The sequence below is a fragment of the Capra hircus genome, chromosome 11, assembly GCF_001704415.2.
Source record: "Capra hircus breed San Clemente chromosome 11, ASM170441v1, whole genome shotgun sequence".
Taxonomy (NCBI): Eukaryota; Metazoa; Chordata; class Mammalia; order Artiodactyla; family Bovidae; genus Capra; species Capra hircus.
Window position 1 is genome coordinate 77,904,825 of NC_030818.1, and position 25,602 is coordinate 77,930,426.

At 55.3% G+C, this 25,602-nt stretch overlaps 2 protein-coding genes across 2 annotated transcripts in view; one reads left to right on the plus strand and one right to left on the minus strand.

Moving 5' to 3' along the window:
• GDF7 (growth differentiation factor 7) lies at positions 2,805–8,486 on the minus strand. The gene is made up of 2 exons (XM_018054777.1): positions 8,093–8,486; positions 2,805–5,457 (listed from the first exon to the last, which is right to left on the minus strand). Exons 1-2 carry the CDS (start codon positions 8,484–8,486, stop codon positions 4,496–4,498), a joined length of 1,356 nt encoding a protein of 451 aa, XP_017910266.1. The 3' UTR covers positions 2,805–4,495.
• The window catches only part of HS1BP3 (HCLS1 binding protein 3), a 37,195-nt gene continuing 33,347 nt past the window's right edge, over positions 21,755–25,602 (plus strand). The window contains exon 1 of the mRNA XM_018055593.1: positions 21,755–21,870. Within this exon, the coding sequence (XP_017911082.1) occupies positions 21,839–21,870 (32 nt within the window). The 5' untranslated portion in view covers positions 21,755–21,838. The remainder of the gene's footprint in view (positions 21,871–25,602) is intronic.

Sequence of the window (25,602 nt, forward strand, 5' to 3'; positions counted from 1 at the left end):
CCTACCTTGCCCCGGGAGGATACCAGAGCAACATCCAAGAAGCACCAATGGAAGCCAAGAGTGTAATGAACAGACACACACCCACCCCCACACACACACACAGGAAAAAGCTACAGCACCTGTGATAGCGGCTCTGGGGCTGGGTTAGAGGGAACCTTCTCCAGGAAGTCACCTCTGCTCTGCCTTTGAATGACATGAATGGGCTCTGGGGACGAAGGACAATTCTAAACCACAGGACCCAAGCGCTTCTCATTTTACTGACGCTCTGAGCAGGGAGGTAACCACCCATGACTTGCTAGACTTCTCCAGAGACGTCCAGTAGCGTGGCCTTCCTGCGGGTATTTTTACGGTGGGCTCAGCCTCCGCACTGCCCACAGCCCTGTGGAGGTGTCCAGCTTCTTCCCACCTCACTGCCCTCTAGCTTCTGGGGTCACTCAGCCATGACTCTTTCCTCCCCAATCCAGACCCTTTCTGAGAGCACGATCCAACCTAGGCCCTCTTGGACCCTGCTTTCCAGCACCTAACAGTCCAGCCCACCTGGCGTCCCCCAGAGGTCCGCTGCCCAAGGCCCACTGAGCTGGCCCTGCTTTCTTGACCTGCAGGAAGCTCTGTGTCCCAAGAATCCCCAAGGCCCCCGACAGCATGTATGGTCCACAGGAGGCTACAGTGCTTTCTGGTCCTCTCATTGTATTCTCTAGAGCCCACGTTCAAGCAAGAGGAAAGTCAGACTTTGCACGAGCTGCACTTGGAAAGCATTCAGTTTTTGTCTCTGCTTTAAGGAAAAGATCAGTCTACAGTCCCTAGTTATTTTTTGCTTAGAGTTTGAATGAGATTGCAAACAGGATAACTGACTTGTAGGGTTTGAGTTACACTGTGATGACATCCAGAAGGTAGTCAGACTCTCTTGAGCACAAATGGGAGTGAGGTTTCTGCTCCTGCTGACACCTCCTCCGAGAGGCGTCAAGGGAGAAGTCCCCGTAGAGGGTCTGACAGGGTGACTCGACAATCACACAGTCCACCTGTCTTCTCCCTTCCCTTCCATGGCAACAACAAAACTGGCCAGGACAGGAGGGTGAAGGGGAGTGCGTACAGGTGAACGGCGTGGCTCAGGCCTGCTCCCCCAAGCTAAGCTGACAAGGCCTGCCACCGTCTCCAGAGGACCCAGTCCTGCTGCTTGGAAACCCAGAATTCAACCAGGCAAGCATGGCAGCATCGGCGGGCACAGCCACTTACCAGCGCTGGGGTCACCCTTAATATGGAAGTCTGGCTTCAAGCGGCAGTGACCAGACTGCCTGGGTGCCTGGCAGACCTGGCACCATCCCCGAGGGCCCCAGCTGGCCTGCCCTGTGCTCCCCAGGCAGCAATGCCAAACTCTCCTCTCTAGCAAAGAATGGTTTGAAGGATCTCGATTCTTCCCCAGCAATCTAGAAAGTTGGGTCTCCTTTGAGAGGAAGAGTTTGGGGACCCAAGGCTAAAGGAGGGCCACCTTCACTCACAGTCCTGACACTCTGTCCATGACTGTCAGCAGCCCATTTTCCCTCCGTGGGGACCGGAGATTCCAGCTGGCTGATTCAGGCCCGCTCCCCACTGCCTGGAAGACAGATGACAGTACAGGGTACTACTGACCGTGCAGGCAAAACACGTGCGTCCACGTCTTGACAAAGCTATCCTAACCACATCGCCACAGCAAGAATCTGTCTCCATGTGTGATGGCCCATTTGCTGTCTTTTTTTACAAAGCAAAACACATCATCCTCTCTGTTCACCTCCTTTTAACTCTGAGATATAGAGGCCTGAGACGGAACACAGTGGCCGCTGGTTGGTTCATGCGGCTCCAGATGCAATCTAGGCGGCATTCCTTTTATCTGGTAAACAAAGAACACACTGAGGCCATAAGGGGTCATCGAAGGAACTGTCAGTGACTAAGGACAATGCCCCCCACCATGGGGTGCAGCCTGGACTCGAGATGAGGGAGACACCCCACTTCCTCCATCACTTCCATTACATCTTGGTGGAAGCGGGTCAACAGGAGGAAACAGAAAATAGACTTTTTTTTTTCCTGTTACAGAAAGCTCAGACTAAATCAAGACATTTCTTCCCCTCCAGTTGTTTCTCCTAGTCATTAACAAAGTATCAAATGTTTGCTTTTGTCCAAAGAGATGAAATATCCTAGAATTTCTTCAAAATAATATTTAGCTATAGTTTTTCAGCTCCCTTTCTAAAACTTCTAATATCATGACTTTTAATACTTTAGTGCCCTTTTAAAAAAATTCTTCATTGTGACAGGTCTCAGAGTAATCACTAGGCAAATACTATTCAAATCATAGTTTAGAAAATGAGAGTTTCACTTCTCTGGCAAAATTCATAGATGTTTGCCCAGTCACTGAAATTGACTGGAAGTGTACTGCAGCAGCTACTTTGGGATTTTTGTTTTAATGAGAAGAGACTTGCATTTTCTGGTTATGGATAGCTACTTACATAGCCACAGCATATAAATTCACATTATAAATGTGGTTTCTCCTCCTATGGGGGGATTTTAAAAGATAAAAAGGACTCAGGTGGGGACCCTTAAATAAATGAGTTATATCTAAATCTTTCAAATCTCTCTTTAAGAGAATTCTCTCTGAGAATGAAGATTTGTATAAATCGCCCTGGATCTTAGCATCCAAGACAAGAAGAGTAGCGAAGAAGGCCTCTCAGGGACCCTAAAGGAGAAAGACCAGCATAGCCTTAAGCAGGAGGACCAGGAGGGCTGCAGGGTTTCTCAAGAAAGCCCTTGGAGCCCCAGGCAGGTGGAATCCAACCTGTTTCTTTCCCTTCTCCCAATCATTTACACAGGCCACAGAGGGCCCCCAGGCAGAAATCAACCAAATAAAACAATGAAGGCTGGCATGTTCTGCCTCCCTTTTACAGGGACAGACAATCCTACTATCAGCAAGACTTCTTGAGGCAAAACAGAGAGACTGGGGATAGTCTTCCACTTCTGGCCCCCACACCACGGTCCTTCTGAAGGGACCACAGCAGCGAAACTGCAGATGCCTCTCCACGGAGCAAGGAGGGGAGGGACCGACCTTCCTCCTGCTCCGAACCACTGGGCTGTGGGGAACTGAAATCTCACAAAAGCACTTTTGTGTGGCTTCACTTCCCGTTACTATCACACTGCCAAAAACTACAGCAACAACACAGTGAAAGCGTGCAAAAGCCGACACAGACTTGATAGCTAAGCACAAGCACATGTGGGCCACTCGGAGGGTGCCATTTGGAGGGGGCTGTGCCTACCTGGCAGACAAGCCCCAGTCCTCCGTCCTTGGCAGGAGCCTGCCCACCCCACCCACCTCTGTGCCTCTTTCCAACCCTAGAAGCCTCCTCCCAGCTCCTTAGAAAAACCTCCTGGCAGGTCTTTGGGGAAAGTCATAGCAACCCCCTTTCCCAATCCCCAGACATTGCACCAGCTTCCTCCTGCGTCCCCCCAAGGCCCTAGGACCACCTTGGTCTACCCAGCTTAGGAGCTGCAGGACCTGGAAGACACCACTCTACCCCATGACAAGTCAGATCAGTCCCACAGTTAAAAGCCTATCCCCCATCTCACTTATCCGCTCCTAAATTGTTTTTTCCACTTTCCAGATAATTCCCAATTTGAATTGATTAAAACAAAAAACAAACAAACAAAAAAACTGGTGCTGACCTTTGCAGAGATCTGGGAAGCTCCACAATGCAGTCTTTCCGACAAACTCCCCTTTCAAAACTAGGAAATGTTAGACTTTTGGAAGTTAAAGGAAAAAGATGAGGCCTTTTGCAGCGGTTCCTCTCCAGAGTTAATGACGCGGATGCAGATACAACGCAAACTTTCAGAAAGGGCATTACCTGGCAGACAAGCCCCAGTCCTCCGTCCTTGGCAGGAGCCTGCCCACCCCACCCACCTCTGTGCCTCTTTCCAACCCTAGAAGCCTCCTCCCAGCTCCTAAGAAAAACCTCCTGGGGTGTTGCCCCAGGAGCAACACCGGGAACTCTGCCCCCTCCCTCCCAGCCAGCTGTGCCCCACACTTGGCCAGAAACAAAAAGGGGGTGAAATGAGACTTACTCGAGTATCCCGTTAGTTCCCCCTACTCTGAAGCCCCCAATTCCCTAACCTGATTCTACTCGATTTAGTGCCAGTTACTGTCACGGAAACGCACCCCCTCTCTCCCCAAAAGGGGGCAGTGGGCGCAAAAATAGATATCTATTTGCAAAATACACATGACCTGTGACATTCGGTAGCGTCAGATCCTCTCTTCCCAAGGCCTTCCGATGCGTCCACCGTGCACATGTGCACGAGTGAGGAGTGTGCGGCTGTGCATGCTGGTACGTGAACGTGCGCGCTCCCTCCTCCGCGAGGGCGCCGGGCCAGACTCGGACGCGCACCCCCGCGAGGCGACAGGCTCTGCCCCAAGCTGCTTTTCAGCGGGGAGTCCCTGGGTGGCGCGGCTGCGCCCGCCCTGGCCCAGCCGGCCCGCATGCTACCTGCAGCCGCACGCCTCCACCACCATGTCCTCGTACTGCTTGTAGACCACGTTGTTGGCGGCGTCGATGTAGAGGATGCTGATCGGGCTGAGGCGCGCGGGCACGCAGCAGGAGGCTGGCGCCGCATCCGGGGCCATGGAGTTCAGCAGCGTCTGAATGATGGCGTGGTTGGTGGGCTCAAGGTGCGAGCGCAGCGGGAAGTCGCACACGCCCTCGCAGTGGTATGCCTCGTAGTCCAGGGGCGCGATGATCCAGTCGTCCCAACCCAGCTCCTTGAAGTCCACGTGCAAGGGCTTGCGGCTACAGCGGCTCCGGACCCTGCGCCCGTGGCCCCGGCCCGCGCCCCCGCCGCTGCCCTGAGCTGCCCGCGCCCCGGCCAACGCCGTCCGCCGCCGCCTGCGCCCGCCGATGACCGCGGTCGGCGAGCCCACGCCGGGTCCCGGATCCGGCCGCGACTCCGCGGCCCGCGCGGCCCCGAGCGCGCGCGCCTGGGAGCGTATCTCTCGGAACAGGCTCTCCTTCCTCTGCGTGCGGGAGGAGACCACCAGCAGCGCGCGTTCCTCCGCCGCCGCGCCGCCGCCGCCGCCCCGCAAACCGAAGCCCAGCAGCCGCAGTGCCAGCGGGACCCGCGCCGAACCCACCACTCCACGCAGCGAGAGGCAGAACGCGCGGCTGGGGCGCGGTTCCCGGCGGTGGCGCCGTAAGGCGTCTGCCACGTCGAACACCTCCCAGCGCGCAGTGTCCAGGGACTCGGCGGCCCGGGAGTGCAGCAGGCGCGGGGCGCGCGCGGCGTTGGGGCACGTGGACAGCAGCAGCAACGGGAGACTCGCGCTGCCGGGGCCCCGCGCCCCGGACTCGCGGCGCAGCACGCGCAGCTCCGCGCCCAACACCTCGTCTGCGTCGGGAAGGCTGGACACGTCGAACAGGAAGTTCAGGCCCGTCTCGGCTGCCGATTCGTCTGCAGGGGACGGGCAGAGACAGAGAAAGAACGGGAGTGAGAGCGAAGCGTGCACCCTCTAACTGCAAACAGTCCCAGCTGCCCTGGATGTGGGAGCAAGGTTCGCTGTGGCCGGCGCCCACTCGCACATCTCGGCTCCAGTCCAAAAGCCGTCAGCCTGGCCGAAAAGAGAGGGAGCCGTCGCTCAGGTTATCGGGATGTGAGCTTTGATTCGAGCTAAATGATGTCCAACAACCCAACGAACTTAGCGCGCCTCGTGGGCACCCGAGACCCAAGCCTTAGGGCTCCTACAGTTCGGCTGTCTGCCCCAGAACCATGGGTTTTCGAAGACTAAGGCGGAGGCCAGACTTTCGGCCGGTGGCAGAAAAAGAGGCCTGATGGGCGCATCAGAAGTCGTGCACCTCTTAAAGACCTGGAGGCCAGGCCAGGCACGGTCCGGGGACTGCTCGTTATGGCCCTCCTTACCCGCCAGGAGAGTCTCAGAGTCTCGGTTGGGCGAAAACCGAAAGTTCTTGTCCCCTGAAAACTGCTTCTGCGGCTTCCCTTCCCTAGCCCTGCCTGGACATTCCAGCCGGACACGATCTCCCGGGCAGGCTGGGCCTCCAAGATTCGTCCAGAAGAGGCACGTGTCCGCAGGGCTGCAGACCCCCTTTCCCGCATCCAGGCTCCTTGCTCTGCCGGAGGGGAACTGAGGCCCAAATAGGGGCCCGGGTCAGGCCCTGGTCGCAATGGGAACTACAGGCTCAAACTTCTCCCAGTGTTTCCGCCACCTCCGACGGAAGGGAAAGGCGTTAAGGGAGCGCAAGCCACTTTCTGCGAAGGGCTTAAAGCGGCCGGGACGCCTTGCTGCAGGGAAGGCAGAGGACCACTGGCTTTCCCGCCAGGGCCCCGCTGGTCCCCTCGCAGACCTAGCCTTTCCCTCCGTTAGGACTCAACTCGGCCTCTGGGATTTTACTTCTCATCGTAGACACTTTTTTTCTTTGGGGGCTCAGAAAGGAAGAAAAGAGCTGAAATTCCACCAAGCAGCAGATAAGGAGCTCCCTTTGAAGAAGGTCATATGGTTTCGTTTTGCCCCAAACGCGAAGAAACTGTGCAGACTCCCCCCACTGTTGGAGTGTTGCTCACCAACCACTGGACGCCAAGCCATCGACTCCTGGGGACCGAAGTGTGGGTGCTGCCCCGGCAGCCCTCAGGCAGCCCTGCTCTGAGTGGAGGCTCAGGGCAGAAGGCAAGCAGGAGAGGCACTAGGCAAAGTGCTCCTTCGGTCTCCCCATGCGTTCTCCCGGGGCTTTGGGAGCGGCAGCACTCTCTCTGAGCTTCCCTTGCAAGCCTCTCCCTGGTTTGAGATTCTGCTGCTGCATCCTCTCCGAGATTTCCTGTGATTTAGCTCAGGCTGAGGCCACTGCAGGCCTAACTCGATCTAAGGAAGAGCATCTGGTGCCTCTCTACAAGCTCAGGGCCATACACATCTCACCTCTCCCACAGCTGGGAGACCCCCTCCCCAGGGTCTGCACACCAGGACTCAGGCTCCCTACAAGTACCCTAGCATCCCATCCAGGGGGCACCCCAGGCTCTCAGAGAATGCTTAAAAATTTCCACCAGACTTTAGGGCCATTTGGGCCCAGACGGTCCCTGCATTCCCAAATAAAGCGGCCTGTGTAGACCCTGTGTGTATGCTGGAGGGAATAAGAGACCTGATTACTGCACCCCCTCTACCTGCCTTCCCAGGCTAGCAGTGGATATACAGAACCCTCCATTGGCTCCCAGCAGGGCCTGGGTGGCAGCAGCACTTATTTCCCAGCCCTATTGCCTTTCTTTCCCTCCTGCCTTCCAGGCTGGGTCTCTGGCTGGATAGAATTAAGGCCGAAATTACTTGCATTTCCGCCTGAAATTAGTTAAATTTTCCCTATCTGTCTGCTCTAATGGCTTCAATAGAGATTAATAAAATCCAGATGACACTCCCCAACCACCACTGCCTCACCCAAGTCCTACCTTTGGAGGGCTCAGGGTGGAGCAAGGTGGGGTGCTTGGTCCCAGAGAGGCCTGAATTCCTGCAGGTTGGCGGGCCCTCCTCTCCTCTCTGCATAGCCTCCTCTCCTCTACCTCCCCAGGGATCCAGCCCCAGGCAGGCACCCGTCTACACCGAGATCAGCCTGCTGAGAAGGGCCCTCCTCGCACCTGGTGATGCCACCAGCCTCTCCGGAGCCCTGTACTTTAGTCTGATGCCCGCTCTGTCCTGCGTTCGCCTCCGTTTCCCCGTTTGTACAGCCCTCCCCGCAAGATTGAGAGCAGCAGAGCAGTCAAGCAGCCAACGCCGCCACCTCTGCTCAGTCCCTCTGCGCCGAATACCCTCCTTACTTCTCCGGATCTCCAACTCAGCCTGCCTCCTCGAAGGGACCCGCGGGGCTGGCAGGGCCAGGGCACCCCGGGCAGAGGATGGGCATAGCCCTCTGGGGCGCGGGCCCCCGCCAGCTGCCGCGGCTCTAGCCAGAGTCCAGGCGCTGCGAGGTCGGGTGCGTGGGCCTCGGAGAACTTTCTAACACCTGAGCCTGGGACCGAGGCCCCCCGAGCCACACCGAGGGGAATGGTGCTGGGGCGCAAGACAGGATGGACGGGCGCGGTAACGGCAGAGTACCTGGGGTCGCCTGGTCCGCGAAGCCGGTGACTGTGTCCGCGCGGCCGTGGCGGCCAGATCCCGAGGTGGAGGCGGCGACTGGCCCGGCCGGAGTCCTCCCGGCCAGGCTCCTGTAAAGCGACATCATGAACTGGTGCGGCACCACCGAGCCGTTCCTGAAGCCGGAGCCCGTGGCGCGGCGCGCACCGCGGGGCCCGGGAGACGCGGCGGCCGGGGCAGCGGAGGCGCCCGCAGCCGCGGCGAGGGTTGTCCCGCCGCCGCCGCCGCCGCCCCCAGGACTTTCGGCCGGCCCTGCCCCCGCCGCCCGCAGCACGGCGGCTGCTTCTAGCCCGTCGCGGGGGCGGCAGGCGCTCAGCAGCCAGAGGCACAGCGCGGCGGCCGCGCTCAGGTCCATGGGCTCCGAGGGCCAGGCGGGCGGGCGGCGCGGGCTCCGTGGCTTCGGGAAGTCCCCCGGCGCCTTTTGAACATAATGTTTAATAATGGGGGAAGTGTGCGCTGCAAGCTGCGGCCCCCCTCATCTCCCACTCCACCCCACCCCACCCCACCCCCGTCAACGCCCGGAGCAGCGCCCCCTGCTGAACACTCGAACCTCAGCGCCGCGCCCCCTACTCCGGCCTAAAGCCGAGCCCCGGGCCGGAGCCTCCTCGTCCCACCCGAGCTCTTCGTCCCCACTCTCGCCAGGCGAGTGTCACCGACCCGAGGCTCCAGCCACCCACCTGGGCCCCGCCTCGCTTCCCCGGGGCCAGGCGTCCACCCCCCCTCCTCCGCCCACGCTGCGCCCGGGGCCAGATGCGCCCTCGGGAGTCAGAGGCTCCGAGGCCTCGCGCGTACCCGCCCAGCTCCTTCCCAACTCCCCTGCGGAGAACCACCCGCCCCCTCCCCGCTCCTATTCTGCCCGAGACGCCGGAGGTGGGGCGGCGGAGGGCTCGCCCCGCCGGTCAGTGCCACGATTCCGTGGCCAGGGCGCACAAAGAGGCCACGAGGGCGCACAGAGGCCACAGGGCGCCTGGGGTCGTCGCCAAAGCGTATTTTTGCTCACGGGTCCCGCGGTTCCCCACCCTGGCACAGCCTTCAAAGATCGGAGCGGGAGGCGGGAGCAGGAAAGAGGACCGGTAGGGAAGAGAGAGTTAGGGGCCTGAAAGGACAGGCCGGAAAGACAGCTGGACGAGGACCGACGGTCGAACCAGCAAAGGTAGGGGTGCGGAACGCGTGCTTAGACGGGCGCCAGGATCTTAAAGGAGTTCCGGAACTACGAAGGCAACTTCGGGGTAATGAGGGGGTTCCCGCGCGGGAGTGGCTCAACTTCATCTGCGCGTGGACAGGAAGGACCCCTTCCGCCCGCCCGCCTCCCGGGGAGCCCCGGCGGACGGAAACGGGCTCTTGGGTATGTTGGAGAGAGCCTGGAGCCGGGAGGGCGGGCGGCGAAGAGCCTCAGGGTAGCGCCTCTGTAATTCCTTCCCGGGCCGCGGTTCTCGAGTTGAGTTGGTGGGTAGCGAGGAGGATGGAGGGGGCGCCCAAGACCGCCGTCGCAAGGGCGGCGGGGCGCTTGAGTGAGCAGCCGGCAGAGGTAGGTTCAGAGGCCGCCAACTCAGGGAGATGCGCCGAGGAGAGAGGTCTGGGTGTTGGCTCAGCTCCACCAGCAGCCGGGACATCGGTCCGTAGAGGGCCGGAAGGCTCAGCGGATGGACGATCTGCTGGTGGGCGGACAGAGGGCCGGAAGCTGACGGATCCTCATAGCAGGGCAGGCGCATCTTTTTCTTTTAACATTGTATTTGCTACCGAGCTCTAAATCTAGACGGGGGCAGCAAGTCACGGTTTCTTTGAGTAGGTGATCAGCGTCAATGCGACGCCTCGGGACCCAAAGTCTCAGGAGTTTCGCTCTGGCTCGGCCGCCGCGCGCTCTGACCCACGGAGGATGCCGGCCTCGTGGAGCTCCTGGGCCGACGGCGGCCCCAGGCTCCCGAGCTCCCCTGTACCCGCTGCTTCGTCCCAAGTCAACTTACCAGTCGTCATCCTGCCGACCACTGCGAAGATGCAGGGCCCACTCAGCGTGGGACTTTGGGTCACTCGCCACTCGGGATTTAGGGGAGCAGGAGAGACCTGGCAAGGGGTCAGACCCCAAGCGGATCAGGTGGACGGGGGGGGGGGGGGGGGTGGGGTGGGGGCCGAGGTTCGCGTGGGAATGTCTGGGCAGGAAGGGCAGTGGGGGGCTGGGATTACTGGGGCTGCATTAACCCAACTGGATTTGGGGGCCAAGGACCCAAAGCTTCGACAAGGCCGTGGTCAGGGATCTTCCTCTCTAGCTGGTGCTGGTACAGAGGGGCCCTGCAGGAATCCAGGCAGGCTGCCTGGCAGAACTGACCCCCTAGAGAGAGACACTGATCAGTCAAAGTAGTGGCCCCTCAGCCACAGCTGTCTCTGTGAAGGCCACAACTGGATCCCTGGTGTCTTTCTTGAACTCCCTTCCTGCTGGGTGCAACCACGGTGAACAGTCTTTAGATGTTTTGCATATCATCAAGACCCTGATTTGTGCAAACACTCTGGCATCTCTGAGCTGGAGTCCGGTAGTCTTGGTTCTTGTCCTGGTTTTGCTGTTAACAACCAGACCCCATTGCATCGTCTGGGCTTCAGTTCCTCCAATTGTGTGAAGGCAAGAACCTGAAGGGTCCTGGCACTGGCCTGGCAGAGCAGGTGCCAAATAAACTTTGTTGATTGCATGATACCGCCACCTTGAGATCACTCTGGGGCTTAGGAATGAGGAGTTGGTTGGAATCCCTGGGCCCCTGCTGTCCCTAGGGGAACAGGGACAGCAAGCTCCTTTGAGACAGAATGTCCTCATCTGTAAAATGGGGAGATTCTCAATTCAGGAGGTTGGTGTGGATCCAGGATAACAGGTGGGCACAGAGGGGGCTCGGAGCCTCGCCCCTCGCAGTCTGTTCCGGATCCCTAGGGTGATGACGGCTGAGGAGGCAGCAGCTTCTAGGCACTGGGAGGCTCTGGAGGAGAGTGCTGGGGGCAGGCTGCTGCTGCTGGAGCCCCACCCATCACGTGTGTGCTTGAGCCAGGCCTTAGCCACTGTCGCCTGTGTTTCTTGGTCTGTCAAGTCAGACAACAGTGCATTTCTTCATCATTTAGCCATTCCTCTATTCATCTCTTCTTTCCTGTAAACACTTAACCATGAGTGGCTTTCCGCATATTGTGAATTCAGCAACACACAGGACAAATGCACGGAGCTCTCGTAAGGGATGGTAAACACATGCATAAATGCACCTGAATATATGGTGCACTGTTAGGTGGTTCAAAGTAAAGTGATGGGGGACTTCCCTGGCGGTCCAGTGGCTAAGAATTTGCCTTGCAGTGCAGAGGACACCAGTCTGATCCCTGGTTGGGGAACTAGGGTCTTACATGCAGCAGAGCAGCTAACCCAAGTGCCACAACTAAGCCCTGATGCTGGCAAAAATAAAAAAAGTAAACTGATGGGAAGCAGGGCCTGGGGGTCTTTTTGACCAGCAGTGACCACATTGAAGCAGAGCTCAGAAAGGAGAGAGGCAGAAGGAAGCTTGGCTCATGCCTGGCTCCCTCTCCTTCCTCTCAAATAATGATGGTAACCAATGGTTACCGTTAACTAAATGATAATTATGGTTCTCCAAGTACCAGCTGCTACTGCTAAGTCACTTCAGTCCTGTCCGACTCTTTGTGACCCCATGGACTGTAGCCCACCAGGCTTCTCTGTCCATGGGATTCTCCAGGCAAGAATACTGGAATGGGTTGCCGTTTCCTTCTCCACCAAGTACCAGGCATGTTGCTAACTGCTTAAATGATCTCATGGCACTTACGTCTCACCACTGCTCTGTCCTGTGAGGTGCGTGCATGCATGCTCAATTGCTACAGTGTATCCAACTCTTTGCAACCCCATGGACTGTAGCCTGCCAGGCTCTTCTGTCTATGGGATTTCCCAAGCAAGAATACTGGAGTGGGTTCCCATTTCCTTCTGCAGGGGATCTTCTCGACCCAGGGGTCAAACCTGCATCTCCTGTGTCTCCCGCATTACAGGCGGATTCTTTACCCGCTGAGCCACCTGGAAAGCCCGTCAGACATTAGGGTACCCATTTTACCAACAGAGAAAGTTGAGTCACAGAGAAATGTAACACCTTCCGCAGGTAACCTGGTGAATGGCAGAGCCTGGAGTCATTCTGTCTGTACCCAACCCTTGGCTGCTCACAGCGGAGATGGGATTGTAGGGGTGTGACCTGCAATACTCTGCTCAGCTCCAGTGGAGAGGCAGAAGGTCCTGCCTTGCCCTGCAAGCTCTTTGGAAAATTCTTGGCAGAAAAAAAACTCTCAGGTCCAGGTGAGGCTTATGAAAGCATCGTCTTGAGGACTCCCTCCTGCCTCTGGCATCAGCTGGGAGCTCGCCAACTGAACATAGTCTGTCATCGGCAGCAGCAGGGCCTGCCCTTGGCTGGAGAAGCCACAGAGCTCAGAGCAGGACGAGCCGGTAGGAGCATGTGGTCTGACAGCTAAGTTTACATGAAGTGACCTGTCAGCAAGCCAGGCCCACAGCGAGGGCTTGACTTGGACCAGGTCTCCCATGCCCTGTTCAGGGCTTCCCTGGGAGCCATGACTGAGCATCTGTCTGGAGTGAAGACGGCTCCCTCCCTGAGGACAGGGGAACATGACACTAGGAGTTCCTGGCCCCCCATCAGGCCTTCTGCTGAGTGGGTGGCTGGCCTCCTGGGGCCCACAGGGCCAGGCCAACCCCGGGCTCACTTGGGGCTTCCTCCAGGGTCACAGGGGCCTTTGGTAGGTGGGCCAGGCAGGTGGGAGTGCTCTCTCCTGGCCTGGAGGCGTTGTGCCCTACCTGCTGCACGGCACACTTTGAAGGTGGCCTCCTAGTCCCCCATGGTATGCAGCAGTCAGAGGGCAGCTGGTTCAGGAAACTTAGAGACAGCTGGGAGAAAACCAGGGGCTGCAAGTTCCAACTTCTGTTCTTTATTAGTCTGAAGGCCACCCCTCAGTATCCCAAGAACTCCAGACTTCAGCTGTTACCTCCTCAGAGAGCAGAGGTGAGACTGGCTCCAACAGGGGGAGGACAGAGAGGCAGCCTGGTTGGGGGGTGGGTGTTTCTTAGCTGGGGTGGGGAGAAGCGGTCCCCACACTCTCACCCCCAGATCCTTGCCTTGGCGAGCACCTGGTCACCCACCTGTCCTCTGCAGAAGCTATTTGCTTCCTCTGGCCACCACGTTTCTGACTCAGGTCCTAGAATTCAAGGATTTGAAAGAATTTGCTGTTGTTGCTCAGTAGCTAAGTTGTATCTGACTCTTTATGACCCCATGACTGAAGCACGCCAGGCTTCCCTGTCCTTCATTATCTCCCAGAGTTTGCTCAGATTCATGTTCCTTGAGTTGGTGATGCCATCCAACCATCTCATCCTCTGTCGTCCATTTCTCCTCCTGCTGTCAATCTTTCCCAGCATCAGGATGTTTCCCAACGAATCAGTTCTTTGCATCAGGTGGCCAAAGTATTGGAGCTTCAGCTTCAGTATCAGTCCTTCCAATGAATATTCAGGACTGATTTCCTTTAGGATTGACTGGTTGGATCTCCTTGCTGTCCAAGGGACTCTCAAGAGTCTTCTCTAGCACCACAATTCATGTTGATGTATGGCAAAACCAATACAATATTGTAAAGTAGTTAGCCTCCAATTAAAATAAATAAATTTAAATTTTTTTTAAAAAAGCATCAGTTCTTTGGTGCTCAGGCTTCTTTATGGTTCAACCCTCACATTCATACATGACTACTGGAAAAAAACCCATAGCTTTGACTATATGAACCTTTGTCAGCAAAATAATGTCTCTAGTTTTTAATATGCTGTCTAGGTTTGTCATAGCCTTCCTTCCAAGAGCAAGCATCTTAATTTTGTGCATGCAATCACCATCTGCAGTGATTTTGGAGCCCAAGAAAATAAAATCCGCCACTGTTTCCACTTTTTCCCCTTCAATTTACCATGAAGTGATGGGTCCAGATGCCGTAATTTTAGTTTGTTTGAATGTTGAATTTTAAGCCAAGTTTTTCACTCTCCTCTTTCACCTTCATCAAGAGGCTCTTTAGTTCCTCTTCCTGGGTGGTGTGATCTGCATATCTGAGGTTGTTGATATTTCTCTAAGCAATCTTGATTCCAGCTTGTGATTCATCAGCCTGGCATTTCACATGACGTACTCTGCATATAAATTAAATAAGCAGAGTGACAATATACAACCTTTACATAGTTCTTTCCCAATTTTGAACCAGTAAGTTGTTCCATGTCCAGTTCTAACTGTTGCTTCTTGACCTGCATACTGGTTTCTCAGGAGACAGGTAAGGTGATTTGGTATTCCCATCTCTAAGAAATTTCCACAGTTTGTCGTGATCCACACAGTCAAAGACTTTAGTATAATCAAATAAGCAGTAGTAGATGTTTTTCTGAAATTTCTGTGCTTTCTCTATGATCCAACAAAAGTTGGCAATTTGATCTCTGGTTACTGTGCCTTTTCTAAACCTAGCTTGTACATTCGGAAGTTCTCAGTTCATGTACTGTTGAAGGCTAACTTGAAAGATCTTGAGTTTTACCTTGCTAGCATGTGAAATGAGTACAATTGTGCGGCAGTTTGAACATTCTTTGGCGCTGCCCTTCTTTGGGATTGAAATAAAAACCAACCTTTTCCAGTCCTGTGGCCTCTGCTGAGTTTTCCAAATTTGCTGACATATTGAGAGCAGCACTTTCACAGCATCATCTTTTAGGATTTGAAGTAGCTCAGAGGGGATTCCATCACCTCCACTAGCTTTGTTCATAGTAATGGTTCCTAAGGCCCACTTGACTTTACACTCCAGGATGTCTAAAAGAATATTTGGGATTCTTTGGGCCAACTTTTCATATGATGCCTGACTCTTCACAAACTGCTACCAAGGCTCTGTTTGCGTACCTGCAGAACGGGAGCTCCCTCCTGGTCCCAGGTAGTCTCCTGACAGCTCTGAAGGTGAGGCAGTCTGTACCCGGTGCCTGGGAGAGCCACTACACCTCTCAAAGGCACCTCTGCTGACAGAAGTTCATGAGTCACCTGGGAACGTGAACTGGCACACTAGGGTTGATGCCACTTGGGAAGTCAGTCTTGGATTCTACCAGCTGGAGCCACTGGAAATTGGACCCACTCTGCTGCAGCCTGGAGCCCCTGATGACAAGAGAAGGTTCCTTGCCCTGCGCCTTGCATTGTCCATGCAGGGCAGCCAAGTCCCCAAGGAGAGAAAAGGATCAGCACCCTGGCATTTGGCATCACAGCTGCCAGGGAAGGGGAGGCCCCTCTGTGATCCCGTGTCTTTGCTCTCTGTGTGTCTCGGAAGGTCCCAGCCCAGCTCTGCTCTGGGTACCCTGGAGGAGAGGAAGAGGATGGTTGAGGGCTCAGCCCCTGCCCTGCCCATCGTTAGGGGCTGTGGGCCCTTGCAGCCCAGCACTATATTGGAAGTAAAACAGATGCCCCCCTGGGCTATAATGTTGATGGTTCCTGAGAGTCAAGAGACCAGAATTCAAATCTGGCCTCTAACCTCAGACCCCAAGTCCCTTGGCCCTTCCTGGCTTTTGATCCCCAGACTCTGATAACGATCCCCAGTGAGGCTAATAATCAAACGTCCACCAAGGGTCCACCTGTGAGAGGTGGGAAGCGGGTGAGGATGGGGGCCAGTGCTAAGGACCAAGGTAGGGGCCAGCCCCCCGGTTTGGAATGTATTCAGAGCTGGAGAGGGTTAGCTTTGAGGAGGCAGCATCAGCCTGGGGCTGTGTCCCCAAAGAAGGTGTCCCTGGGAGGGCTGGGGATGGTGACAACCCCAACCACCGCATCCGAGCTGTTGCTTCCTGTTCAGCCAGAGATGTGCTGTAGCCACCTCCCCCCGGAAAGACCAGGGGTGGGGCTGTGCATGTGGGACGATCCCCACAGGCCTCTAGCTCAGCCCCATCTGATGCCCAGGTCTGGGCTTCCTCCGGCTGCGATGCATTTCCCATGCTCCATGCAAGGCTTGTCTGCCCCCAGGTTACCCCAGGCAACAGCTCTGGCATCCACACCGGGGTGGGCTGCAGCCCGTCACCAGCCACTGGCGTGGCCCCACCCTTGAGTGAGGGGAGGAGCTGGGCTGAGAAGAAGGGAGTGGAATAGTTTCTTTTCCAGAAGTTTCACAAGGGTTTCTCAGGGCCCTTCCTTTGGGGTTGGGACAAATGGCAGCGGGCTGGTGGATACTGCCACCTGCTGGTCACTGGTTATAACAGCACCACAGTGTGGCTGAACCCCCATCCTGCTCAGATTTACAAAGGCCAGTCTGGGAGAAGACTCAGGAAGCTCTGCACGGGGACCCTGAGGTTGAACCAGCTTACCTGGAGCTCTAAGGTATCCTGGGAGTTGAGGGGACAAGGACCACACGTCTCCACTGAGGTCACGAGAGAAACCAGAAGGTGGAGTCATGATAAACACTGGCTTCCAAACCACTTTTATAGTGCCCTAGTTTTGTGACCTTAAGTTAATTAACTTGTTATCCTCCACCTTTCAATGGAGACAGAGATTCCTGCCTGTCAGGTGTACCTAAGGATAAAGGAAACAAAGTAGGTAAGAGCTTTACCTTAGCGCCTGGCTCAGTAAATGCTGGCTTTTACAGCTTTTACTGGTTTAGCTGTAAAGTCAACTGGTTAAGTCAGTCCTGGTTTAACCCGTCCAAAGACTGATCAAACCTGTCCATCCAGTCTCTTCTATGTGGTCTTCCAGGCATTTCCCCTCTGTCGACTTGCCCATCTTGTGAACATTAATAGTCTGAAGCTATGCCTCCATTAGATTTTCTTGGAGACCTTTGTCAACACATGAGATTGAAACAAAACAAACTCCTTTTAGAATAAAAACTGGTGACACTTAGAATGTGCAGTGATTCAGAATGCTGGGTCCTCCAATTTGTCAGGTAGGAGCCCCGGGTTTCTAGTCTAGTCACACAATGAACAGAGAACCAAACTGTCTTCTTTCCCTGGGAAAATAGGGGTTAACAGAGGTCAAGAACAGGCTTGGAGGACCCAGAAGATGTGTCCCAAAGTCTAGAATGTGAGATCTTGCAGACACTCCAGAGGATGAGGACCCTGGGACCAGAATGTCTCATGTTCCCATAGCAGAGTGTCGAACACCACACAGCTGACCTGGGGACCCGGTATCCTCACCTTGGATGGCCTGTCTCAGGTTCTCTGGTCCACGTGGCAAACACATCTGTGAGATCTTCAGGAGGCTGGGCTCGAAGGCTGCAAAGTGTTGAGGCTGCCTACAAAACTGGGGACTTGGCCTTAGGCCACGGCAACCCCTTTGTTTCCCACTTTCCTAGGTAGCTGATCCACTTCTGAATAATACCTTAATTTAGGGCAGAGCCCCAGCTGGGTCCTGTCCTCCCAGACATTTTTTTCTGGCTTGAATAAAGAGTTGAAGAGCTCTAGTCAAAGTGCTTCGGGGAAGGCAATGGCACCCCACTCCAGTACTCTTGCCTGGAAAATCCCATGGACGGAGGAGCCTGGTGGGCTGCAGTCCATGGGGTCCCGAAGAGTCGGACACGGCTGAGCGACTTCACTTTCACTTTTCACTTTCATCCATTGGAGAAGGAAATGGCAGCCCACTCCACTTTTCTTGCCTGGAGAATCCCAGGGACAGGGGAGCCTGGTAGGCTGCCCTCTATGGGGTCACACAGAGTCAGACACGACTGAAGCAACTTAGCAACAGCAGCAGCAGTCAAAGTGCTTATCCTGATCGCTGAGGACACAAAGAGTTAGAAAAATACAGGGTGACAACATCAAAATCCCCAAAGTCACCAGCAAATCATTGCAAATTAAAACAATACCATTTTTATTTACTTCTCAGGTTAGTAAAACTGAAGAATGTAAAATGCATTCTTGGTGAAAGGAGATACAAGTAGGCATTCTAATATATACCCTTGGTGGGAATGCAAGTTCAGGGAAATTTCCCAAGAGCACTGTGACAGCAGCGACACTTTTTAAAAATTTATTTATTTATTTATTTTATTTGGCTGCACCAGGTCTCAGTTGAGGTATGCAAGATCTAGATCCCTGATCAGGGATGGAACCCCAGGTCCCTTGCATTGGGAGCATGGAATCTTGGCTACTAGACCATCAGGGAAGTTCCAGACAAACGCAACACTTTAAGGCAGGAAATTCTTTAACTCAGTACTGGAAAGGTACAAAGAGCTTTCTTGGAGCAAGGTAAACCCTCTCCATAGGAGAGACTGGATGGACAGGTTTGATCAGTCTTTGGATGGGTTAAACCAGGACTGACTTAATCAGAAAGCTGTAAAAGCCAGCATTTACTGAGCCAGGCGCTATGGTAAAGCTCTTACCTAATTTGTTTTCTTTGTTTTCCTTTACCCATATACATACAGAACTTGCATGTATATGGGCAGAATTATGTCACAAAGCATCTTCTGACTGCGGTTCCTTAGCAGCATGCATGCTGTACCTGTCTAGTCTTTACGGCTGTTGTTCGGTCACTCAGTCGTGTCTGACTGTTTGTGACCTCATGGACTGCAGCCTCTATGGTAGTAAAAGGCAAACAGGAATGACTGGCTTTCGGCTAGCTCACCTACAGGGTCTGCCATACATCGCCTCTCATTTCAGTCACAGGTGAGCTCATTTAAGTAACAGCAGTGCTGTGGATTAAAGATTTCCATCATGCCCATTTCACCAATGAGAAAACCAAGGCTCAAAGAGACAAAACCGACTTTCATGTCCTGAGTCTGGCACCGCCTCCTCTTGGAAGAGCTCCTGTATGCTCCAACCCCTGGATGAGTTGGCTGTGTGCCCTTCTCTACACTTTGTGGGCCTGCACTTGCATTGGCATCTCCAAGGGTCCCTGACTGGCGTGTGAGCCCTGCCAGGGAGGCCTGTGTCTTCTGCATCCTCTGGGCCTGGTATAAAGTCCCAGCCCCAGAGCGGTGCCCAGGAGCATTTGCTGAGGGACAGATGAGGTGGTGGCCTTGCTTGACTTGGGGTCCCCAGCTCCCCACTGGAGCGCTAAAGCATCACTATAGAGAACAGAGACAAATCAGCAGGTCCTCAGAAGTCCCACCCCACCAGGAACCAGGGCAAGGTTGACCAGAGCTCAGATAAGACTCCTTGTGGGCTGTGGTGCCTCTAACTTATCCCACTGGCCCTGAGGTGCAGCGACTTCCCTGGGGCAGGGGGTGACTGAGGCCTGGAGCGTTCCTCCCCGGGCAGTGGGGAGGGGGACTGTCAGCTTCCCTGCAATGTGGCTTGCGTTACTGCGGCTTCAGCCATGGAAAGGGCTCCTTGAGTCAGGCAGGAAGCAGAAAATATCAAATTTAGATTCCACATTCCATGCATTGTATGCAATTATCCGCTGGAGCCCCAGAGGGGCGTGTGGGACCCACAGAGGCAGAAAATGGGATTGCTCTCCGGATGGCCTCACTCTTTCATGGGGAACCAGTGGTTCTCGGCAGGCGCCAGGTGTGCCAAGTCCCCCCTCAGTGCACACTAGGGAAGCCTGGGGCCAGGGGTGAGGTTCATTTGCCTGCAAGGCACAGGTGACCGACATGCCACCAGCTCCCCTGGGGGTGCAGGGTCCCATTCTTTGCAGCTCCCACCTGTGCTTGCCCTGGGACGTGTGTGCTTCAAGTCTGCACCCTCCACAGGCTCAGCGTAACTCTCAGCTCCAACAGTTTTGTGACCTTGCCTGTTAGGATCTCCAGCTGTGGACCCAAAGGCGGCCATGGGAGCCAGGACAGGGACACCCATCACCCACCAAGCTGTGGCTCCCCGAAGACCCTCAGTGGACAAAGGGGAGTAAGCAGACAGTAGGAAGGAGCTAGAACCTTGAAGAGAGGACAGGAAAGGGGAAGCTGGAGGCAGCAAGTCCACAGACGGAGCCCTGGGCCATGGTGTCCTTGCCACCAATAGCTCAGGAGCCTCCGCAGGCCCCCAAACAGAGGCCCAGTCCAGTAGATAGCTGTTGAATGAATGAATGAAAAGGTCATGAGGGAGAGAGGAGAGTGGCTTTGTGAGGAACTCTGACTAGTAGCAGAAGCAGAGAGACCTGTCATTTTAGTTGCTCAACGTTAGAGCAACGGAGGCTTCCCAGGTGGCACTTCTGGTAAGGAACCCACCTACCGATGCAGGAGGCAAAAGAGACATGGGTTCCATCCCTGTGTCGCGAAGATCCCCTGGAGTAGAAAAAGGCAACCCATTCCAGTATTCTTGCCTGGAAAATCCCACGGACAGAGGAGCCTGGTGGGCTACAACCCATGGGGTCACAAAGAGTCGGACCTGACTGAAGTAACTTAGCACTTAGCAACACAAACACTCACACGACTCTGATGTCACTGTGAGCCAGGCCCTGAGCCAAGTGTTTTACAGGTGGTTGCAAAGAGCTGGGACACTGGTGATTAGAGTTCCAGGGTGGTGCAGGAGGGGTGGGAGGCTGGCATTTTGGGAGAATGCAGTCCAGCAGAAGCATTCTTAGAGCTGGGGGGCAGGGAGCAGTATGGGGAAGGAGGTGTCATTAGGAAAGGAGGAAAGGAGGGGATGGTGCCTGGAGAGCAGGGAGTGGGGGTAATTTTAGCAGCTCTCTGAGACGGAAACTTTGGGAGACAGAGACCGTCTTCTTGACCAAACTGTAGGCTCCTCTGAGCCCTCTTCTCAACTGGGCCTTTGACCTTGGTGCCTGCCCTGTCTCTGGCCTGCCCAGCCCAGTCTCAGCAAGAATCCTGCTAAGTCAGTTGAGAAAGGCTCTCTCCCTTTGATATCTGATCACCCTTGGTATCTGATCAAGTTCCTCCCCTCCCACCCGTTTGTGTCTTCTAAGCCCCTAGCCTGCCTTCAGGCTAGGATTCAGCAAGGATCCTCACCGTTGGCTCCCTGTACCTCCATCACTGACCTCCCCCTGCCCCTGGCTCCAGTCCCACTGTCCTTGCTGTATTCAGGGCTGAGCCTGAACTCTTCCCATTGGCAAAGTCTTGACTCCTGTTGCAACAGCCTTGAATAAAGTCTTCCTTACAGTTTTAACAAGGTTCAGAACATTTCTTTAGTGAGGAAGAAGAAACCCAGTTCTCAGAAGCTTTTGCTGGGAAGGGCCTGTTGGCCCCTTTAAGTCCTCCGGGGTTGGGGGGGGGGGCTGTGTCAGACTGCTGTTTCTTTAGATCACCCCGCACAGAGTGTTTCGTTTTGTTTGATGGGTTCTCTGACCTCGTTTGACGCTGGAAACATCTCTCAGAGCATCCTTGGGACCCTGTGCACGGTTGGGTTGTTTCCCCAAAACTCTCCCCAAGGAAGCAGAACCGAATGATTTATCATCCGGAAGCGGGACGCTTGGGGCACTCCTAAAAGTGAACGGGGCGCTGTCTCTAACAACGCCGGGCCATCAGACCCAAACCAGGACGCGCGCGCCTCGGGATGGCTCGGGACGGGAGCGCGCTCGGCGCGGCCGGGGCCTCCAGCAGCGCCGACCTGCTCACGGTCCTCAGCCCTGAATCTCCGCCCAGAATTCCAGAAAGGCCTGGAAATCACGGCCGCGTCCGGCCGAGCGCCGCGGCCACTAGGCGGCGGGCCAGGCAGGAGCCCGAGCTCGAGCCCGAGCCCGAGCCCGAGCCCGAGCCGGGGCGGGCGGGGCGAGGACGCGGCGACGCCGGCGCCCGCGGTCGCGTGATCGCACGCCCCGCCCGGAGCCCCTCGCCGTCATGCAGTCCCCGGCGGTGCTCGTCACCTCCAGGTGAGCCAGACCCCGCGCCCCGGCCGCATCTCGGGCGGCGTAGAGTCGGGAGGGCCCGGAGCCGCGGCCCTAGGTGTCCCGGGCGGAGGAGGCGGCGGGTCCTGAGGATCCCGCCCGGCGCCCAGCGTCCCCAGCGCCGCTGGCCGTGGACCTGGGCTCGGCCGCTCCCCGGCCCTGCGGGAGAGGCCGCCCGCCTCCCTTCCCGGTTTTACAGATGGGGAAACTGTGGTCCCTAGAGGGTAACGAACTCATCCAAGACTAGTGGAAGGCCTGGATTGGCTGATCCTGCACGGTGGTCAAAGAGGGGTTTCTCCTCACCCCTTTCCCGCTGACCTGCCTTCCTTTCTTTTCCAAGATCTAGTTATGCATCGTGGCAGCGCTGACTGTGTGCCAGGTCCGGGGCACGGCACTGGGGACGGGGTGAATCAGACCAGGCTCGGCCCGTCAGGGGAAACGGGCGGAGGACAGCTGTTGAGCCGGGGTGGGGGGGGTGGGGTTGCGGCTTTAGGTTGCCATGGGAACACAGGGCAGGGTGTGACCCGGCTTCTGCGAGGTGGGGGTGCGTGAAGCCAGGTCCTCCAGGGGAAGGGAAGGGGACAGGTGGCAGCTGCCTAACAGGTAGCCCAGGAAAAGTGCAGTTACCGCAGAGGCCTCCAGAGGGTCCCTGACTCAGGCCTGGGGGATTCAGTACATGAGGGACGCTGAAGGCTGCGGTGGGCTTGGTTTTACCGTCTCCCCCTTAGTCACATCTGTCAAGTGACTCTCTGCAAGTGTTTCCACACACTCTACCCTTGTTCCCCCTACACAAAATCTTAGGCTAAGACATCAGTCTCTTACATAAATGAATGTAAAATTTTTCCGGCTGTAATTTGAACAACTTTGTGGCTTCAGGTCTAGAAAAGTATGATTCTTTAAGGTTCTGATGTCAGAACCTGCTTGGTCTCCTCTCCGTGGTGGCTGGTCGTGTCCTTGCTGGCAGAAGAGGTTTCCCTCGTGCCGTGTGAATCACCTCCTTTCGCTGAGCCTGTTCCCTTTTGTGCGGATAGGAGGTTTGAGGTTGGCAGGTGTGAGCAGGGCCGTGGGCAGACCAGTGCGGGTGTGAGCTTGGTGCTGGGAGCCTGGGAAGGGAGTGAGGGGGCTTCCCTCTTTGCCCCACCTGAACAGGGCTTCTTAACAAATGCAGGTGCTGGTGGTGAAGGCCAGGTGAGCGGTTCTAGGATAGTGAACCACACACAGTCCCTCCTGTGAGCTTTCGTGGGGCAGATGGGTAAATGTATAGTGCACCAGGGATGATAAATGGTATAAAGGAAAATAAAGTGGTAGGGAAATGGGGTGGTTGGAGGAGTGAATGCTGTTTTATATGGTGTGGTCCAGGAGTGTCTTTCTGATAGAGAGTGGCAGCTGGGTAGATCCCTGACAAGTGAAAGAGAAATCTTAAGAAACAGGGTACCAGGCAGGGGGGACAGCAGGAACCAGTATCCTGGGGCAGAGAGATGTTTGCGCACCAGCCAGGAGGCCAGTGTGACTGCAGTGCAGTGAGCCAGCAGAGAGTTGGGTGATGTGGTGCAGAGTTTTACCGCATCTGGGGGCTTGGAGGCAGGGGACAGTCAGGACAGGCTCCCCAGGCTGGAGTGAGGCTCTGGGCGTGGTAGGACCTGCTTTGGAGTCCAGAAAGGTCCTTTGGCCGCTGTGCTGAGCAGAAGGGAGGCGAGCAGGGTGCAGTGAGGAGACCATTCAGGAGACTCTGGCAGTCATCCACGTGAGAGCTGATGCTGGCAGAAGAGCTTAGAAATGTTTGGGTTCTAGCTCTATTTTGAAGATTGAGCTTTCAGGGGTTGCTGATGATTAGATGTGGGCCATTAGAGCAAGAAAGAGGAGTCAAGATTGACTACAAGACTTCTCTTGAGTTCCTGAAAGAGGGGTATTGCAGTGGACCAGCCCAGGAGGCTATGGATGGAGCAGGTTTAGGAAGGTGAAATCACCATTGGTCTGGACATGTTTGTTAAGAAGCTTTCTGACAGCCAAGTGAAGACGTCGGGCAGGCAGCTGGGAGGAGTGTGGCTTTGAGGGGAGAGTCCAGATCAGAGAGGAATGAGGGATCACTGGCTCATAGATGGGATTTAAAACCTTGAACATATTTGAGCTCCTTGGGGAAGGTGAGTGAGAGAAGAGGTCTAAGGTGGGCACTTGGGGCAGAATTGCAGACCATCCAGGGAAGCTGAGTAGGAGTGGCCAGGGAGGTTGGAGAACCGAGAGAGAGAGAGAGCAGGGGTCCCAGAGCCTCGAGGAGCAGAGAGGGGCCATGAGATACCTTGGGAGTAAGAGGAGAGGGAGAGTTAGCCTTTGGACATCATCAAGGAGATCCAACCAGTCCATCCTAAAGCAGATCAGTCCTGAATATTCGTTGGAAGGACTGATGCTGAAGCTGAAACTCCAAAACTTTGGCCACCTGATGTGAAGAACTGACTCATTGGAAAAGACCCTGATGCTGGGAAAGATTGAGGGCAGGAGGAGAAGGGGACGACAGAGGATGAGATGGTTGGATGGCATCACCGACTCAATGGGCATGAGTTTGAGTAAGCTTCAGGAGTTGGTGATAGACAAGGGAGCCTGCGGTCCATGGGATCACAAAGAGTCGGACATGACTGGGAAGGCACATCACAGTTCAGGAAGTTTGGTCTGGGGTATAGGTGGGCAGACTACACCCATGGGCCAAAGCCTGCCCCCCACTCACTTTTTAAATCAAGTTTATGTACCAACCTAGACAGCATATTAAAAAGCAGAGATATTACTTTGCCAACAAATGTCCATCTAGTCAAGGCTATGGTTTTCCAGTGGTCATGTATGGATGTGAGAGTTGGACTATAAAGAGGCTGAGCACCAAAGAACTGATGCTTTTGAACTGTGGTGTTGGTGAAGAGAGTCCCTTGGAGAAGAGAGTCCCTTGAGAGTCCCTTGGACTGCAAGGAGATCCAACCAGTCCATCCTAAAGGAGATCAGTCTTAGGTGTTCATTGGAGGAACTGATGTTGAAGCTGAAACTGCAATACTTAGACCACCTGATGCGGTGGTCTAAGTATTTGAAAAGACCTTGATGCTGGGAAAGACTGAGGGCAGGAGGAGAAGGGGATGACAGAGGATGAGATGGTTGGATGGCATCACAGACTCAATGGACATGGGTTTGGGTGGACTCCGGGAGTTAGTGATGGACAGGGAGGCCTGGTGTGCTGCAGTTCATGGGGTCACAAAGAGTTGGACACGACTGAACGACTGAACTGAACTGAACTGAACTGAATGTACTGTCTGTGGCCACTTTTGCTCTGCAGTGGCTGAGTTGGGTATGGTGGTAATGGAGACCCGGTGGCCTGCAAAACCTAAAATATTTGCTATCTGGCCCTTCACAAAAAAGTTTCCCTGGGGGCCTGAGGAGAATGGGACACAGAGTGGATTAGGGTTAGGGGCATGAGAGTCCCCTGGGGGGCTTGTTAACGTGAGGATTGATTCAGCAGAGCCTGGATCTGCCTTTCTCACAAGCTCCCATGTAGGGCTCATGCGGAGAGGACCACACTTGGAGAATCCCCTAGACTGAGCTCAAGCTGGGCTTGCCCGGCCGAGCACCACAGGTTGCCGGTTGTGGCCATGAATTTCAAGTGGGGCCAGTCAACACGTCTAACCACAGTGCAGGAGACTTGGGGTTCGTTCCTGGGGTCAGGAAGATCCCCTGGAGAAGGGA